The sequence below is a fragment of the Rhinolophus sinicus genome, chromosome 1 (genome assembly GCF_057876585.1).
Source record: "Rhinolophus sinicus isolate RSI-liver-muscle chromosome 1, RSI-T2T, whole genome shotgun sequence".
In the NCBI taxonomy this organism is placed as follows: Eukaryota; Metazoa; Chordata; class Mammalia; order Chiroptera; family Rhinolophidae; genus Rhinolophus; species Rhinolophus sinicus.
The window spans coordinates 51,557,619-51,578,606 of NC_142501.1; the positions used below are offsets into that span (position 1 = coordinate 51,557,619).

The 20,988-nt window shown below is 35.0% G+C and overlaps 1 protein-coding gene across 4 annotated transcripts in view; it reads right to left on the reverse strand.

Moving 5' to 3' along the window:
- The window catches only part of SENP1 (SUMO specific peptidase 1), a 48,300-nt gene that overhangs the window by 8,157 nt on the left and 19,155 nt on the right, over positions 1-20,988 (reverse strand). For all 4 annotated transcript variants that reach the window (XM_019748361.3, XM_019748357.3, XM_019748360.3 and 1 more), the window contains 7 exons: positions 17,580-17,683; positions 17,211-17,497; positions 15,110-15,164; positions 10,062-10,100; positions 9,129-9,213; positions 8,666-8,821; positions 7,621-7,752 (listed from right to left, as the gene is read on the reverse strand). In XM_019748361.3, coding sequence (XP_019603920.1) covers positions 7,621-7,752; positions 8,666-8,821; positions 9,129-9,213; positions 10,062-10,100; positions 15,110-15,164; positions 17,211-17,497; positions 17,580-17,683 — 858 coding nt within the window. The remainder of the gene's footprint in view (positions 1-7,620; positions 7,753-8,665; positions 8,822-9,128; positions 9,214-10,061; positions 10,101-15,109; positions 15,165-17,210; positions 17,498-17,579; positions 17,684-20,988) is intronic.

Below are 20,988 nucleotides of genomic sequence, written 5' to 3' on the forward strand. Positions count from 1 at the left end.
TTCACAGCCTTGGCCATGAGCGCCTGCTTGTCTATGCAGCCCTGTCCGGGGGTGGGACGCTTGTTTAGAGTGTCTTGTTCCTTTGTGATTTTATTTGAAGAGCTGCCAGGCTGAAGCTGAAAAAAAGCTCCTCTTTAAAAGAAAAGCCTACAATGTTTTCAAACTGAGGACTCAATCCTTTTCCTGTATGTTACCACAATGACAGAAATGACCACTGCTATTTGTATCTTCCTTCTTGCCCAGTACACCAGCCAAACTATGGTTTTCTCATGCATTTAGAAGTAAAACATTTTACTAACAGTAAAATCTTGACTTTTAACTCTTCTCAATTTTACACTCTGAACCCTTCTAACAGGCTTAGAAAAAAAATGTTCTAGAAGTCCTGGGCATGACAGTGCTCCTGAGCAGAGACCAAGGCAACTTTTAGGTGGGGCGGGGGGGGGGGGCTGGTTTTTCCCCTATTTTACCTCTAGATTTTCACCCTGATCTTCCCACTCTGATTTTTTAAAATTCAATATGACTTGTCAACCACAAAGCCCAAAAGACTAACCAAGCAGCAGCACTTGAATACCATGAGTCAAAGTTATTCACTCCTAAGATTCAGCCTAATAATATAAAATCCAAGCAGGCAGACTTCAGGTAAGCTCTGTGTATTGTACTCCTCACTATAAACATGCACCCAGGATTTTTCTCACATGCAAATTCAAGCAACAAATTATTAGAATTACTGCTAAAGTTTTAGAGAAAGATAGGCAGGCAACACCTATTTTTAGGGAGTCATGACAACTATAGTAACTATTCGCCCTGTGACCCCCTGGTTAATCAAAAGGGCTAGTTTTACTATGAAACACTTTAAAGAGGTAAACTACAATGATGTGAAATCTACCCAAAGAGTCATGTTAGAAATGCTACAACTTCCATTCTGATCATTCTATTCCACATGCAAGACGCATAGTATATGGCAGACCTATCACATTCCCTTAACTAATTTATCTCATTTTGTCTAGTTATTTCCCTTAAGCAATCAGTTTTTATTCCCTAAGGAAAATCTATTGCCGGTGCTAGGTTTGTCTAGTTGGACTTAATGTTTTGTAAGCTGTTTCCTCTTTACTAAGTATCACTTAAACTTAACTGCTCCTTGGAAACAATTAGAAAGCTATAACCACTACCAATTCCCTATTTTCATCAAACATTTGTGTTCTGAAAGTCAGAATGCTAGGCAAAGATTTATGTGCTCTGATTCCAGATCCTGATTCTGCAATAAAAATCAGGTGACCTTGGTTTATATCCCTTATAAAATCTTACTTCTCCACTATCAAGTAAGAATTCTTTCCCTATACACAAGTCTACTGTAATGCTGAATAGCTAAGACATCTCTTTCCTTTCAGAGAGGAGACTTACAAAATAGGCAATTAGTCTGCCTGGTTAACTGTCATTAGTATAGTCAGTCTGCTATGTGGATTCTACCTTAATTTCTCCTGCACTCCCTCATTCCCCATATTTGCTATTTGGCCTTTCCTCAGCGAGTACAGTTAGAAATACAGTATTCCAACAGTCCAATGCTTTTGCATTTTGGAAACAACTGGCAATAATTAACATGGGTTTGCAAAACAGAACCAGAAAAAAAGACATGTCTGCTTGCTATTTTTCCAATCCATCCATGTAAATTACTAGTAAAGAATGATAGGGTGCTGGAGGGAAAATAAAGCGACGAGAAATGCCGTATCATTCTGTTTCTTCACACGGAAGAGGGCATACATGTTGTGTAGAGGACAAAGTGTCTCCTGCCCACAAACATTTAGGTACATGGCATCCATCTCCCTATTCTAGTCTTCTATATCCTTAATCGTTTTTGTCTACTTATTCTATTGATTATTGAGAGAGAGGGATTGAATTCTCCGACAGTAATTAGACATTTGTCAACCTCTCCTTTCAGTTCTATCAGTTTTTGCTTCATGTATTTTGAAGTTCTGTTATTAGATGGTTACATATCTAAGTTAAGTCCTGTTGATGAACTTAACTCTTTATCATGATGAAATGTCACTGGAAATCTACTCGGTGTGATATATTAATAGTTACTTCCTCATTCATTTGATTAGAGTTTGCATCGTTCTTTTCCTTCCTTTTACTTTTAACTTATCTGTGTCTTCACACTTAAAATGGATTTCTTGTAGACAATTTTTTTTTACCTAATCCGACAATCTCTGACTTTTAATTGGATGTTTAGTCTATACTGTCCAAAATGGTAGCCACTAGCCAAATGTAACTATTGAGCACTTGTAATATGACTAATCCAAATTGTGCTGTTAAGTGTAAATGTGCTTACTGTAAGTGTAAAATGCATACCACATTTTAAACAGGTAAAATATCTCAATAATATTTTAATATTTATTACACGACAAAATGACATATTTTGGATATATTGGGTTAAATAAAATATATTATTAAAATTAATTTTACCTTTTTTTTTTACTTTTTGTAATGTGGCTACTAGAAAATTTAAAATTACATAGATGGCTCACATTATATTTCTATTGGATATGCTGGGTTAGATCATTTACATTTAATGTGATTATTGATATGGCTGAGTTTAAATCTGCCATGACGCTTTTTTTTTTTCTATTTGTCTCATCTGTTCTTTGCATAGTTTTTCTTCTTTTCTTGCCTTCCTTTGGATTTTTAATTCCATTTTATCTTCATTATTGGTTTATTAAACTACTCTTTGTTTTTCAGTGGTTGCTCTAGAATTTATAATATATGTCTTTAACAGCCTACCTTCATATAACATCATACCACTTCATGTACTGTGTAAGAATCTTAGGCTAATGCATACTTCCATTTCACCCCTCCTTTGTGTTATGAATTGTCATATATTTTACTTCTACATGTTACAAATCCTGCAGTACCTTATTTTATTTAAGCGTTAGTCAATTATCTTTCTAAGATATTAAAAAAGGAGAGCGTTTCCATTGTTCTTCATTCCTTTGTGTAGATGGAAATTTCCACCTCATACGTTCCTTCTTCCTAAAGAACATCCTCTAATATTTCTTATAGTATAGGTCTGCTCGTGATGAATTCTCTCAGCATTTGTCTAAAAAAGTAGTCTGCTTTTTGAAAGATCATTTACTGGGTATAGAATCTAGTTTGCCAATTTTTTTTCCCTTCAGTACATTAAAGATGTAACTAAGTACATTTTCTTCTGACCTACATGGTTTCTGGCAGATTTTTGTTCCTCTGTACATAATGTCTCTTTTCCTCTGTTTGCTTTTATTATTTTTCTCTTTATCACTGGTTTTCAGCAACCTGATTATTATATACTTTAGTGTAGTGTTTCTTCTAGTTGGGGTATGCTGAATTTCTTGGATCTGTTGCTGTAAGTTTTCAAATTTGGAAAATCTTCCACCATTGTTTCTTAATTTTTTCTGACACCACTTATACCCCACCACTCCTCTGGGACTCCAATTATATGCTTAGATTGCTTGATATTGTCCCACAGCTCACTGATGCTCTAGTCATCTTTCTTCAGCCCTTTTCTGTGTTTCACTTGCTTCCTCTGTTGTATCTTCAGATTCATTTATTTTTTTCCTTTTGCAGTGTCTAATCTACCGTTAATCCCATCTCACGTATGTTTCAATTCAGATACTGTATTTTTCATCTCTACAAGTTCAATTTCGGTCTTTTTTTATATCCTCCATTTCTCTTCTCATACTGTCCATTTTCCTTTACCTTCCTGAACATACGGAATATGTTTAGAATATCTGTTTCAATATCCTTATATGCTAATTCTATCATTTTTGTCATTTCTGGGTATTTCTAGTGATGGGATTTTTCCCTTGTTACAAGTTTCATTTCCCTTCCACTTTGCATGCCTGGTAATTTTTGATTGCATGCTAGATATTGTGAATTTCACGTTGTTAGGTTTTGTTGTTACTAGAATTTGTCATGTTCCTTTAAATATTGTTGGGGTTTGTTCTGTGATATAGTTAAGTTACTCGGATCAGTTTCAAGCTTTTAAGACTTGTATTTAAGCTTTGTTACCATGGGTCTAGAGTAGCCTTTATTCTAGGGCCAGTTTGGCCCCATTCCTGAAGCAATAACCCTTTTGAGGATTCTAGTCAATCATGACTTTTCCACTCTAGCTGGTCGAAGCATGAACTATTTCTGGCACCTGTGTTAGCTCTGAGGCTTGTTCTGATTCTTTCTTCCTGGTGGTTCCCAGCCTCTGGTAGTTTCTTCCCAAATATGTACAAATGAATACTCAGCCAAAGATTCAAGGAGGGGAGGCTCTGCACATTCCTGGAGATTTCCCTTTACGCAGCAACTTCCCCTCCAGTATTTTACCTCACAAATCTTAGCTACTTTAGTCTCTCCGAACTAAACTCTGTCCCCTCCATGCAGCAAGACTGTCAGGCACTGCTAAGTTCTACCAGTTCTGCACCCTCAACATACAAACCCAGTAAGCTGTGGCAATCATAGGCTCTTCCTTTTCATTTCCCTTCTTTCAGGGATCACTGTTATCCAATGTCTGAAAATTGCTGTTTCATGTTTTCTCTAGTTTTCTAGTTAAGCTGCAAGGGTAAATTTGATCTGTTTTATTCTATCCTGACCAAAAGGAGAAGTCAGATCCATTTATTTGTATGCCTAAATAATTTCCATGTATTTCTAAATTTATCTGATGTCTTAAAAAACAACTCTCAGACACTCTATGCAGAACCATCAAGCCATAAAGAGAAACACAAAGCCCAAAGCAGTCCTCTCTTAGGATCATTAGAATCTAAGGGTTAGAATCTTAGAGTTAGATTCCAGAAGTTAGCCAATTCAATCTCTAGGAATTAATAAATAATTTCTAGTATTGATATCCATTTTAAAATATTTCCATTTATTTCTTGATTGGCTTTCAATCTACTTTTGCACCTAATTCCTCTTCGCTTTAACCCGGTCCTCCTTCCCTTAAATATTTCTATTAATAACTAATCACAAGACCCAGTATAGAAATCCCCATCTAATGTCCCTGATGTTGTCACTCTTCCAGCCTCCTTTTTTATTCTTTACAAGGCAGCCAGTTCCCACATTCCATGTTTGAAAAATTTTCACTTTCTTACAGTAAGGTAAAATGTGAATCCTGTCAATCATTAGTCTTTTGAAGCTATACAGAATTTAACTATTCACCCACATAAAAATCCTTTCATGAAAACATGTTTGAAAGCCTACTGGATGAACAGGCACTGTGGCCTACTCTTCTTTTAGGAAAGAGACCAGACAAAGGGTAGCCTAATGGCTTTCTGTACATATCCCAAATACAGAACTTCTGGATTTTATTTTCCTTATAGACTAAATCTGATCCCTTTCACTTCCAGGATCTTATAATCCTTGTCTATAAAAAGTTAAGAATAATTTGTCAGTCACCTTATTTTGGAAAAAGTTTTACTGAAATCTATAAAACTGAGAGGAGATACAAAAAGAAGAGAAATCGTTTTTAATGAAAATATCTATTTGAGGGAAGAGGAATAGGGTTGAAGAGATGACAAACTGACTTGCAAAAGACAATTGAGAGTCCACAATTGAGAAACAGAATTAAATATTTTTAAATGAATACAAATACTTAAGGATAACTACTAATTCTCCATCAGAAGTTAGCTTCTCAAGGGCAATAACTTTGAAAGCTTAGGAAGTGTGGTACTTTGAAAATGGTTCTCATTATCATGGACATGTGAATTGGCACCTGCTTTCAAGATTACCATTATTCTGAACTCAGAAGACAAGCACTCCCTACAAAAATTATGGATAGGTGTGGTAGAGATAAAGTAGACAAGGAATTTGTCCTTCCCCTCATCTGTTATAAATAATGTAACTTCCATTAACTTTGCTTGCTAAAAATCCAGCCTCTGATCGGCCTAGGGAATGGAAAATATGTCTTGATGAATGCCACCTCTGTAAGGGATCTCACTGAGGTAACTGCCACAGTAAACAACTACCAAGAACTCAGCTCATACCCTACTCATTGCTGCCCCCTAGAAGGTTTTGCATAATTCACAACAAACAGGCTACAATCCCTGTAGAATAAATAACCCCCTCCTATTTATCAGCGGCAGGCAAAAAAAAACGGCAAGGGACCTCGATTAATGTCTCCAAATCAAAAACATTTAATTGGTAGATACTTCTGCTGTCCTTGATTTTCATTTTGTCCTTTGATTTGGTAAGCTCTTTTTTTCTTGTTATTTGATATGACCTAATATCATTATTCTGAGCCAAAAGAAGCAAGGGTGGTTTCCCCTAAAGCAAGACAGTATTGAACCATATCTTCCTTGCTATTCTTGGTCAAAGATATTATTCAGGGAGTAATGAACTTCTGAAATTTGTATCTTATAAACTCACCAGTGGCAAAGAGAATGGGGTAGCTGAACTGGCCCTAGAGAAAATCAACATGTTGGGCATGACATATGCCTCTCAAATTCTATATACCAGGATCCAATTTAAGATTCTGAGGCAGTATGATATCAGACATAAGAGCCAATGCTTGGGCCTGAATCCTGCTACTTACTAGCTCTGCTACTTACTAGCCGTGTAATCTTGCAAGTTTCTTAATCTTGCTACGCCTTGCTTCTTCATCTATAAAATGGAGATGATAAAATTACAGTATCTACCTCCAAAGGTTGTGGTGACCACTGCATGTGTAGAAAACTTAGAATAATGCCTAACATGAGGTAAATGCTCAATAGATGTTAGCCAATATTATTATTTGGAAGGTCCTAAGCATACAAGACCAAAACACAGGTATCTAGACTATCTAGTGCTTACTATGCTGAGTATCTAAAAGTCCTCCATAGCCGGAAAGCTTGAGTACACCCAAAAATATGAGGCAGGGATGCTCCTAGTGGGCCTAAGAAGGGAAGCAGGTAATTAGGAAAGAACAACAACAACAAAAAAACACCAAAAAGAACTCCACCCATTTTCTTTTGTTGTGAAAATATCCTTCTGAAATAAAACAGGCTCCTAGAGGTTTAGGACTAGGACAGATCAGTTTGAAGACTACAGTGTAATCAACTTACTTAAAATAATTAGAACCCTTGGGAGATGAGGACCATAACTTTTAACCCAGTACATCAAATATTTAATAATATAACTTTTTAATGTCTGTTTTTTAAATATCATGTACAAAATGTAGGCTATTTTAGAAAGTCATAACCTGTGACCTAGAACAAGTAGAGAGAGCAGGGGAAGCAGAAATGGATTCCTGCATGCAAAGTATTCCTTCCTGCTACAACATAGTCAGCTATTAAGTATTTGCTCAGAAGATGTGAACTGCAGGGTAAGGGCCTTAAAGAGAGTGAGAATACCAGTGAGTGAATGTCCTCTCCTTCAGTGTCCAAATCGTCAATACATAAAAAGGTACATCAGCAGTTCTCAGACTTTAAGGTATATAAAAATCTCCTGAGATGCTTTTTAAAATGTGCATCTCTACCACACTGCCTCATACTTATTCAGGAGAGGCATGTGAGTGCTGATTCTCAGTCAGGTCATCCAAGGACCACACTTTGAGAAATAGTGAGACACTGCCTTGACTTAATTTTCATTTAATATTCACCCCCTATCTGAATGTAAAAATGGGTGCAAGATTACCTCATCATTGAGCCAGTTCAGATGGTTTAGAGTTTGAATATCTTTGCGTGTAATGGTCAAGCGGAATGCTTCACTCAGAACTTCATCCTGGTTCCCATTACGAAATACATTCTTTATTTCTTTCTCCATTTCCTAAAGAACCAAGAAGAGGCATCCGAGATCAAGCATACATGGCTTCAGACACACCTGAGTTCTCACTAAACCCCATACAATCCCCAGACTATTTATCATTAATCCACTGTTTACTTCTAACGTTTGGTTTCCATTCTTTCCAGTGATCTTCCTGATTACCTCCTTCCATCCCATCTTGTCCTCTCTTCTCTTTTTTCAGCACATTTCAGACCCTTGTTTCATATTATTCCTAAAGTCTAAAATAACCTTCCGCTTTCAAATTTTCTAAGTCCATAAGAAGACCTAATTATATTTTATATCTCTGGTCTAAACAATTTCCTGAGAAATAGAATGTTTCCTAAAAGGTAGTCAGGGAGTAAAGGTAGTCTCTTTTAGATACACTTTCCCAGGAAAATTTCATTTTTTTAATGTAAAATATGTAATAGAGCACAACTATAATAAATGTGCTATACTCACCAGCTATATTATAGATTTTCAAGCAGAAGACTGGATTAAGGAACAGATTATTTTAAAATGTACATAGACTTTTATGTATGTTCCAAATTTTATACTGAATTTTTATTACTTAAAAAAAAGTAAACCTCAGTTTATTATTTTATATCAAAATACTATAGATATGCATTAAGTAAAAATGCACGTTGATGATGCAAATTAAATGAAAAAAAAATGCAAACGAAACAAGTTTATTAAATGCTTTTTCACTGACGTTATTAAAAGCCACCCATAATTATTCCCTCAATTTTCAATCCTTTAAAAATAAAGCCAATATTGGGATATAATACAAATGAAAGCAGGAGCACGCAATACAATTTAAATATCAGGTGTTCTACTACTTTTATGTTTTAAATTCCTTCAAAGTATTCTTTCTTAACACAACACTTGCTAGTACAGGAATTTATATTATGTAATTTACCTCTGTGATTTCAGGAAATTCATCTTCACTATCAGCTAATTTACGACCTTTTTTTTCTGTTTCTTGGGCGATTGTGACAGGGATCTCCTTTTCAAGAGGTACACGAAGATGTAGTTCTACTGAATCATGTACTGAATGTTCCTGTTCCTGCAATCTCTGAAAGACAGAACTTCAGATAAGTGGGATAAAGACATATGCTATCTCTCTACACTGAGTAGTATTAGCTCGATACACCAAGAACATACACCACTTACCATACAATGCTGTGTCACACAATCTTGCATTACAACAGCTTTGACGCCAAATCCAGGTAAGCTTCCAAATTAGTTTCAACTTGGAAATGCTATTTATATATATATATATATATATATATATATATATATATATATATATATATATATATGTATGTATGTATATACACGATTATATATGCTATTATAATCTTATCCCAATTTTTTTTTACCTGGTTTTGAAGCTGTAATGCCAGTGCTTTCTGCTCTTCAATCTGGCGCAATCTTTCCCGTGCTCGAGAATCATAAACACTAGTTCTAGGAAATGAAAAGAAATGTGACAAATGCAGACCCCTCTCTTAGCATCAAGCACACTGTTGATACACAATGAGCATTAAATATAAAATCCTCCTACAGAAAGTCTAAATCCTTACACCAACTTATCACTGTACTTCTATTTCAAGACAGAGTGAAACCACATGGAGTTATTGAAATCATCCTACTGTTTTTATTGAAATGATGAAATTAGTTGTGACCAAATGTGAACAGGTGACTTTTGTGGATACTTGTAAACGTGCTGTCCTTTTTAAAAACAGTTTCTAAGAGTCTACAGAAAATGAAACTTTATTTTAGAAATCCAAAAATGAGACTGAATCCCAAAGGAGAAAATAATACAAGATGTCAATGAGGTTTTAATTAAAATATTGTATTTATTAACCTAAAGAAGAAATATGGGTTTACTTTTTTCTTTAAAAAAATCAACAAGACCGGGACATTGGATAAGTCAAAGTGAGTTCTTAAAACTGGAGACTAAAGGTTTTCAATGATTTTGTAAACTCCAGAAATAGAAATCAGTCAATAAATTAGTTTTATCAATGTGAAAATAAGGGCATTTATTTTCCTTTCTATATAACTGCTAACTTTGAAGTATTTTTCCAATTCAAGTTAGCTTCGACAATTGTTATAAATTTAATAAACCTGAACACAGAAATGTCCTAACACCAACAGAATTTAAAAAACCAACAACTTAAAAGGTGTTTTATAAATAGCTATAAATAGGGAATTTTTATTAACTAATAATAGGTAGGATGATTGGCTCATTGATTTCTTCTAACTGAAAAGAAAGTGATGGAAAAGGAAAAATGATACCAAAAATAGTAACTTACAATTCTTTGATCCACAGCTCTGCCTGGAAAAAAGTAGGACTATGGGTAGGAAAAGAAAAATGTGATAAATGAGCAGGAGGCTTATGAGAAAATTCAAATATCTTCACCAAGAAAACCAATGATTTAAATAATTTACAAGAATGCTTTACAAATAGGGAATAAATAAAAGAACCCAAATTACATAAAATAATTGTAACTGGTAACTAAAGGAATACAAATGAGTCATTAGCATACATACTGGTTAAAAAGTTCAACATAGAAATTAAGTTTAGCATAGCTCCTTACTTACATTATGTGAAAGAGTATATTACTTGTCAAGATAATACATTAAGCTAGAACATTATTCTTCCCAAATGGTTCAGACTGACAGATTTATTGATTTAATCAAATCTTACAGGTTCTTGGACTTGTCAGTCTACTTGAATCAAATACATTCAACCATATGAATATGGATGATCCTAGAGAGTATTATGCTAAGTGAAATAAGTCAGACTGAGAAAGACAAATACCATTTGATCTCACTTATATGTAGACTATAAAGAACAAAATACATGAACAAACTAAAGAGAACAGACTCATAGATACAGAGAACAAACTGGTGGTTACCAGGTGGGAGGGGAGTTGGGGGGCTGGGTGAAAAAGGTGAAGGGATTAAGAAGTACAAATTGGTATTGGTAGTCACAGAATAGTCACAGGGATGTGAAGTACAGTATGGAAAATATAGTCAATGATATTGTAAAAACTATGTATAGTGTCAGGTGGATACTAGACTTATCAGGGGGATCATTTCATAAATTATATAAATGTCTAACCACTACACTGTTCACTTGAAACTAATATAAAGTAATATTGAATGTCAACTATAATTGAAAAAAAAATAGTCACAGGGATATAAAGTACAGCATAGGGAAGATAGTCAATAATATTGTAATAACTATGTACAATGTCAGATGGGTAATAGACTTATTGGGGTTATCACTTTGTGAGGTATATAAAAGTCTAATCACTATGTTGTTTTGTACACCTGAAACTAATATAATAATGTATGTCAACGGTAATTGAAAAATAAATTTTTAAAAATTAAAAAAAAGTCGTAACAAAAAGATACGTTCAACCAAATCACAGTAGATACTGAAAATCCCCACCCACAGAACAGTCCATATCAAACAGCTAATGAGTCAATGAATAAATCAAAGTGGAGAATCGACAATACAATTCCATTCCAAACGGGAGAGATCAATTCTATTCTGTGCGGCTCTTGCTGACAGACAACCCGAGTGAATAAATGCTTAGCAGAGTCACAGGCATGTTAAGTGTATGCCCCAGAGTCTCTTGCTGTTCTCCACTTCCTCATCTCCTTGCCAAGCCCTAACTGAAGGATCTCATAGAAACACATGGAAGAAGAGTGAACACTTTCACAAAGAAAACTTTTAGATACACAGTACAAGTGACTATAGCATCAAATTGGGAGTTAAGAGACCAGGATCTCCTGGAGCTGTCCCTGATCAGCTTGGTGACTTTGAGAAAGTCACTTCACTCCCATGAGCCTTAATTTCTGGATTTGTAAAATATGGAGGTTAGAGACCCTTTCAGTGCTTAAATCGCTACAATCTGTCCTAGTGAAGGCAAGAACAAAGGCTCAGAAGGCAGTCTGCTCCTTAGCCTATCTTTTGAGAATTAGTATTGCCAACCATCCTTAGGCTGGGGTTTGGCAATGAAAATGCTATTCTACTGCCTCCCCACTGGCACCGAGGTTAATAAGGGGAGAACATAGGAGGAAGTGGTCTATCCCCCTGGTGCAGTGAACAACTGACATAACAACTAAAACAGAAAGCCACAGAGATCAGTGGTAGCAGTTAGGGTCTACTTAGTGATACAAAAACAAATAAACATGAGAACGCATTTATTGCACAATATGAAAAGTTGACAAGAACCACCCAGAATTGCACAGTACTGGGTCATGCTATTCACATTTGACTACTTCCCTTATTAGAATATACACTACATAAGGTCAGAAATTTTTGTCTTTTGTATTTACTACTGTATCCTCTGCACCAAGAATAGTGCCTGGCACATAGCAGGCGCTCCGTATTTATTGAATAAATGAATAATGCAGGGGACAAGACTTTTCTTCAATGGGTGGAGGTATCTGCTGGCTTAGGAACACAAAATGCAGGGGGGGAAGCAAAATCTCTTTGCTTTTCAAAGAGATTATATGTTATTTCTCATACAACTGAAGCACACAGTAATAACTACAATAACTTACTGAACACCTACTTTGTACTCCAGCTGTAAAATTCTGCTCTAGATGCATTACATATTAGTTAAGCCTCAGGTTAATCCTCACATATCAATTAAACCTCCATACACGTATAATAGGTATAAGGAATTACTACTCACAGTATACAGAAAAGGAAATTGAGGTTCAGAAGGATAATTTGTCTTGAAAGAGCCAGGATTAGAAACTGTGTCTGTCCAATTTCAAGGACTACATTCTCTCTACAAATGTAAAGTACCTTTTAATAACTAAAGCATTAAGCCAAAACGAAGATGGTGAGTACTTGAACTCCTCGAGAGAGCACCGCAGGCCTTCTAGGAAATTCACTCACCTAACCAAGATTTATTTACTAAGTACCCGTCATGTGTCGGGCACTATGATTGCTCCCAAGGTACAGTGACAGAAGTTCTAGGAGGGGAGACAAATGCTACCTGGAGAAGTCAGAGAAAAAATAGCCTGAGTCGGATTTCAAAAAGCAAAATAAGAGTTTAACAAGTGGACAAGAAGAGAAAGGGAATTGCAGGCGGCAGGATCAGAATGTACAATGACACAGAGGCATGAAATGACATGGCATAGTCTGGGAAATAAGGGCAAACCTTCACTGCTGGTAGGAGATTAAGAATAAAGAGCCAATCCACCAAGCCTTGGGACAGTAGCCTTCAATTTCGATAAACAGCATTATCCAATCAGTCTTACCCAAGAGACCATTTCTCCTTCTATCTCATTCTTCAGTCACCACTAGGAGAACTCCTCCATAACGGAAAGGCAGATTTAGTAAAAAACAATTACAGAACTGAAAACACCCTTCACAGGAGACCGACCGTTTCAAGAAAGAACACCTTCTTTTGTGCACTACCTGTGAAACACCTTTCTAAGTGCTTTATCTGAAAGTTAATCTTCACAACAATTCAATAGTAAGATACTAATACTGGCATTTTATTGATAAGGAAACTGAGGTTCAGAAGAGTAACGTGTTCAAAGTTACGTGAAGCCTGGAAAAGGCAGGAGCAGAACCCAGGCCTGACTCTAAAAAAAAAGTATAAAGAATCCAAACTGTAAAGTCTCCTTGAGAAACAGAGACTATTTTATAAATATCTAAACTTTAGAACCTGTAGGGGAGTGGCAAAGAAGTAGTGGAACTGAGATGAGAAAGAACATTTTATTATCATCACTAATCTTCTCAATGGAAAACTGGTACTATCAGCATCCTAGCAATTGAATTGCTAAGGCCATATATGGCAAAGATGTAGCAATCTACCTAGTACCATATTGAATTACAGAGGGAGAAGTACTTGATACCTCCCAGGGGGTCAAGTTGCATATAGAAGGTCACATTGGAATTGAGGCTTAAAAGATAAGAAAGCAACTATTGCCAGATAGACAAGTTGAGGTGGGGGGACATATCAGGCAGAAAGAATGTTGAATGTGAAGGTAAGAAAGTATATATCATATTATAGCACAGCATATAATAAACACATGAAAGAGTCCCATATTTCCATATGGCTCCTTCACTCACCTCTGTCATGTCTCTCAATTGTCACCTTACCAGACTTGCTGTGACCATCCTTGATAAACAGCATCCCCTTCTTCAATCGATATATTACCACTTTATTCTTTTTTTTCACAGAACTTATCACCACCAGGCATATATGTTTATTTGTTCACTATTTGTCCCCCACTCTTCCCCTTACACTTCTTACAACTAGAAGATAAGCTCCTTTTTTATTAAATGCAAATTGTATTAGTGCACTTTAAAGCAAAAATACTGTGCACTTTGAATTAGTATTGTAGATACTTTTAACTACTTAATTATTTTTTAAATATATTCCAATATTTTTAAGTGTAATTGAATATTTGCAGCACTGTGTATTATTTATATTAGGGAAAAAGCAGCCTCAATCAACTTGCTCTGGCATTCCATAATTTGTGTTCGCACACCTCTAATATAGATTTATACATACCTATCAAATGGTTACTCTGGCTATGCTATGATTTTAAATCTTTATCTGAATTTGATTTTAATGTACCACAAAAATACAACTTATTACTTTCTATATATTGGTTTCTATATAGTAAGTATCTTATCTATTTATTCATATTCCATATTCGCAGAATATTAACTAGAATTGCACACTCTTGAATTAAATACCAGTGTGCAGATTTCAAGTCACCCATCTTAATCTCCAGCTCACTCCATCCCTGCAGCATTCCTGGAAATATTCTCAATTTGGATGAGTCCAATTCCCTAGGAGCTAAAGGGTAAAGAGTAAGGGAAACTGTATCAACTTAGAGCAACACCATGAATGTAAGCTCCTTGAGAGCAGGATTTCATTTTGATCACTGCTGTTATCCCCAGTGTCTGGACTTCTGCTTGGCACACAGTAGACTATTAATAAATACTTGTTAAAGGAAAGAATGTATGATAAGAAGCCAGGTTTATAGAGGAAGTGCTTCTGTCTAATAAGCCATCCTTGAGGGAATTTAATCAATGATCAAATATGCATTTTAGATCATTCTGGTTGCAGAATGAAAGACTAAAGAACAATTCATAGAACGGATCAGAGAACATGGTAGAAGATGGAATGAAGAACAAAATGGAGGCTGGAGAAAGGAAGACCACTTAGAAAGTAATTGAAATAATTCAAACACACATGACAGAGGTCTGAATTGAGGCAGTTTTAGTTTTATATTATGTAACTCTTAGTGAAAAAAAATGTAGTTAAACAGAGGGAAAACAGTATGTTAATAATGTCCTTTTTCTAAAATTTACCTGGGAGTTGGCGTCTGGGAATCTTTCACTTTGAGTAAAATCACGGAGTCTGATCCTAAACAAAGAAACACAAGAGCCTATCATTATTAATAGAATTCCACAGTTATATATTCTAGATGTCTGTAGTTTAAGTTCCCATACTTTGTTATGTTCTATTTCCATAAAAATAACCTAGTATGAGGATAAAGGGAAGATGGAAGAGAAAGAAAGGCACATTCATTTTCACTGAGCCAAGAACAGGGCTTACTAAAGAGCCTGCAAATAAAGCAGTGACTCTAAAATACAAGTATACGTGCCCTTCAGCATCTACTTCTGGGCTGTGCTTGTTCCCTGTGCTTCCTCTCTGTTCCTAGGGAACAAGAACATGGTGGAAGATGGAATGAAGAACAAAAATCTTTAGTTCATAAACTACCATATGACTGAATAAGGTGAAAGAGCAAAGCAGAAGGAAGAGGGAAGGAGAAGGAAGAAGGGAAGGGAAAGCAGAATGAAACAGCTATAGGAGAAGTAGCAGTACAAAAAGTTTGAATTCTATCACATTCTATCATTTATTTTCTGTATTAATAAAAGCAAAAATCATGTCCTTTTAAAGCACTACAATTAAAACCTTATTTAGAATATTTATTAAATAGGAAAGTAATTAAACAGTTTGATGTAGTATACCGTGTTTCCCTAAAAATAAGACCTAGGTGGACAATCAGCTCTAATGTGTCTTTTGGAGCAAAAATTAATATAAGACCCAATATTATATAAGACCCAGTCTTAATTTTTGCTCCAAAAGATGTATTAGAGCTGATTGTCTGGCTAGGTCTTATTTTTTGGGGAAAAAAGGTATTTGTCCCAGTTTAGTTGTATCTAAGCATCTGCCATACAATGTGTGTTTCTGAGGTTAAAAGCTTTTTAAAAAAATGATAGCTCGAAGTCACCTCACTAAATTTAACACAAGTTTTCATGAATATGTGTAGCTATATAATGATGCCACCAATAATTTTAATTTTAATTGGGGATTACAATTGTGAGAATTTTTGAAAGCGAGGAACAGATTAAAAAAAAAATCAAATGTCTTAGGAAGGAGAGCCTTAGAAATCCATCTATCAAAAGATTCCCAATGTCTAAACACTTAACATAAAACTTGTTTTAAATTACATACCTAAATGCATACCAGAAGTATACACATAACACATACCTAAAGAAGGGGAAACTAAGCAAAAAAAGAAAATTATGATGACAAAACCTTAATTAACTGGAATGCTAAGACAGAATATTTTGGTTAGCTGAAAGTGAGGCAGAAAATTCTTTTTGTTTCCAAAACTTGTTGAGGACCATTCTAAAGTGCATACAGCCATTATACAGATTTTGTAAGTATTACTTGAGTAAGAACTTACACTTCAATACTTAATTGATGTTCTAAAACTCCTAGAACATCAGAGTACAGATGACCCTTCAACAACATGGGTTTGAACTGCGCGGTCTACTTAGATGCAAATTTGTTTTCAATAAATACTGTAGATGTATTTTCTCTTCCTTATGATTTTCTTAAGATTTTCTTTTCTCTAGCTTACTTTACTGTAAGAGTACTGTATATAATACATACAACACACAGAATATGTGTCGACTCTTTATATTATTGTTAAGGCTTCTGGTCAACAATAGGCTATTAGTAGTTAAGCTTTGGGGGAGTTAAAAGTTATACAGCACACGGATTTTTGACTGCACACGGGTAGGCGGATGGGTGGTGCCCCTAACACCTGCATTGTTCAAGGATCAACTGTACTTAATTTACATTGTAAAGTACTAGAACAAAGAAAGTACTGAAGTGATTGGGCTGAACATACTATGACTTTGCTTAGGAAGTTAATCTTTTAAATAAAATACTACATGAAATCACTGGCATCTCCATTTAAAAAAAAATGTTACTTGTAGATTTAGTTTACTCATAGCGTGGCTAACTGAATTAAATGTATTTAAGTTATTTATTTATGTTAAGTTACATGTGTATTACAACCTAGCGTGTAATTCACATATGTCCCATAAAGTTAATTGGCTGTGAGGAAATAAGAGTTGAATTACATGGAAAATACAGTTGTCACAACATTTTTACCTTCAGATTGTGTATTATTCAAAGCTGTTAAGTTATCTAGCTGATGTGGAAATGACTGGTGATGTTGGGGTGGGGAGAGGGGGTCGGAATCTTTGGATGCGAAGGAAGCGTCTGGCGTATAAGACGACAAGGGACACGTGCGGTGGGACAGCTGCTCCTGGGAAGTTAAAACGCTGGCAGATCCAGAGGATGACGCGTCAGAGCCAGCGATCTGAGCCGCACAAGAGTTTCCATTTTGAAACAGTGGGTCTTTCAAAGCATTCTTACCGGAACTGAGACATCGAGAACTAGCAAGGGAAGAACACAGTTTTAATATCATGGAACAAAATGGAGAATTCAATTCATCTGAAATATGTTTCTGTGACTCACAGGTGTAAAGGAAAATGTGTGGTAGGTTTGGCTACAGAAAACTGTTTCCCTGTGACCATCTGGAGCAGCTGTCTGTAAATCTCTCTTTCTTCTTCTTGAACTGTCTATAAAAGAAAAACGAAATCTTAAATACATTTAATGAGGCAAGTGTTTCCCAAAGTAGCATCTAGATTTCCACAAGCCCTGCCAAAGCTCAGGCAGAGTCCTCAAGAAAATTAAGAATTACGGTTCATTAAGGATATTCTACAAAATTATAAAGTACATATAAGAGGAGTTTAGTAAAGTAAATATCAGATAGTATATTTTGGAAAATCATAGGGCACACACATAAATAATACTGCAGAGAAGCTATAGGATATGAAACCAGAAGGCCAGCAGGCAATCACTTCTGAGTAAACTGTTAAGAGTCCCAGAAATAAAACACGTGAGGAGCTCTAAGTTAAGATTCCAAAAAACCCCTTGATTCCTGATACCTGCTAGAAAAATCGTAAGGCAGTAACCAGAACAGTCAAGATCTGAGTGTGATATCTTGCTAACAGTTTTCTATTCTATTCAATTTTTAAGAGGGTATTTTCCAGACATGGTTTTCATCTCCAACATTTATTTCACTTTTCCTAAGTCCCAAGTTCTTGCCCTTGTAGAGCTTACATTACAGTTAAAGGATTGACAAACAAAAAACTAGTCAGGTAAAATGAACAAAAATAAAGAAGGGAATAATAGAAAGTGATGGAAGGGGAACAGAAGACACAGGTAAGACCTCTCTAAAAAGGTGGTATTTCAATAGAAACCTAAATCAAGGGAGGAAGTAAGTCATAGAAATTTATAAGAGAGTATTCCAGACAAAGGAACAGCAAATGCAAAGGCCCTGAAACAGGAATGTGCTTGATGTGTTCAAGGAATAGTAAGGTCAGTGTGAGTCAGGACAAGAGTAGTACGAAATGAGATCACTTAGCAGAAAATCAGATTACACAGGACTTGTAACCATGGTAAAGAGTCTATTCCATTCAGATCCACTACAGCAAAGGGCTGCACTCACTAAATAATATACCCAGTACTTATTTTTTCTTTAAATCTTACATACATCTTACTACAATCACGAACTTCACAAAATAACTGTAATACTTTGTGCCAGGGCAAGCAGCATTTTGCATTATGACATTTCAATACGCACACAGCATTTTATTCAGTTATAAATGTTTGTTAGAGGCATCATGAATTAAGCAATGATCCATGTAAAAGTACAGAAATACTAATTTTTTTCTTTTTGAATCATTTTTTGCTACATAGTAAATTTCAATTACATTGTCAGTATAAGGTTACTGATCTAACAAGATACACCTTGAACTGTGATGTATGACAATTACTAATGAGAAAAAGCTATCCTTAAATTTGAATAGTTGAATGATAAGGAAAGTTGGAATTAGTTGAGCCCATTTGGTGGAAAAATAGACCCAAGAGAAAAAACAAATTTGTAATGTTCTATGTGAAGAAAATAAACCCCGTTATTTTATCCCTTCGACATTAATATTTTATTCCAGTTGATGGCAGTCCACTTTTCTAGTGTTTATGAAGAAAGTGTCTATGGTATTGGGCAGGCACTTCAGGGACAGCACAAAATTATGTTTAGAAAAACACAATTACCAGGTGTAAATTAACATCAATGACCAAATCTGTATTTTGGGGCTATTCTACTAGAGAGGATACGAGTATTTGAGAAACAAATTTAAAAACCATAATTAAAATAAATTCCTCTTTATTAAAACCAAAATTTGCTATTATGAAGATAGTCTGAAGAATGAAGCATCATTACAGATTATTAGATTGTAAGAGAGACCTTTGCCAACCAACTCCACAGTGATCTATCTATATACAGAAAAGAAAGCTGTGTTATCTTACCCTTTAATGACCAGAATTTTTGAATACCACCCGCCACCCTCACCCCATGTAAATCTTGACTCCACTTTCCCACTACACCAAATAACCTAATCCACAATACAGTGGAGTTAACTGTATTTTGCTTTCAGGGATGGTAAAACATAAGGAGGGAAGGAAAATCAGAAGAGGAATACCACCGTGGTCATGGATATTAACTCTTAATTAATCAGTCATTTTAGTTCATTTACAGTGTCCCACAAAATTAGATTTTAAAAGGCTTTGACTGCATTATCACATCATAGGAAAGAAAGTAAAGCAGTAAACTGGTGTAGGAGGTTACTTTGCATACCAAGGGAATGTAAAAAAAAAATTCTTCTCTCATAAAGACCTCAAGAGAACAGTGTAACAGAAAGGACCTTTGTTTTATGGTACCCTAAAAGACTTCAACCATAAAGTTAAAAACACTTCCCTCCTCCTTCACACCACAAAGCAAAATGTTTTCTTAGAATAAATTTGTATACTTATAAATAAAACATAAAGAACCAATGTGCCATTAATTGACTCAATTAATGCAAATTATGAGAAATCTAGATTAATTCCATACAAAGAATTATTTTTTAAAAATCAATTTAACGCACACAAGTCCCCCACAAGTCATTTTCCCCAATAAATATATCTTCAAAGAAAAGCTGCTGTCTGAGCCCAAACAACCTCACAGTCATTAGATAATATAAAGTAAACAGGAATAAATGTTCCATATTCCAAACACTGATCTGAAGTCTCTTCAAGCCTCATGCTTTCAGTTTAATGTACGGTTTAAAAAAGAAATTACAGAAAAAAGTTAAGAACTTTTCATATTTCTACATGTTAATTTGAAGGTCACAAGACTATCTTTAAAAAAAAAATGATGCAAAGGCTTCATTAAAACAAAACACATTGGGTATATTATACTTTATTTAGAACCATGTCAAAGAAAATGATAGCCTAGGCAACTCTAAAAAGAACATATACATTTGGCTTTACCAAAAGCAAATGTAAAGAGAAAAGTCACTTGAAACTTCAAACACAATCTTTTGGGGCATGTGATACTGTAAATGAAATCATCTTTCTCTTTACATTATTTATTAAACTGTTTTCTATTGAGTAAGCCAATCAGGAAATTAACATGAAAGGAAGCAATAATTGGATAATACGTTTAAGTAAACGAAGTTGGTTAACGTTACGTTTTAAACCTAATAAAGGACGAAGGAAAGTTTAAAACTGTATAAGGGTAATTAAGATGTGGAATTCTATTAAGAAAAAAATGTAGCAGATTCTTGCATTTAGATGCTTCTGCAACAGGGCTCCATCATAAAAATGAATTGTAAAATTATAAAAGTTTAACAGAGAACACAAAATAAATTTTAGCAAACCAGTAAATCCTGTTATAAATCACCCAAATAACTTCATAAATCCCCCAACTTTGATTTTGTTTAAATAGCTTTATACTATATAAATTCCAAGTATGAAAAGTAAATAATTCAACAACTTTCTG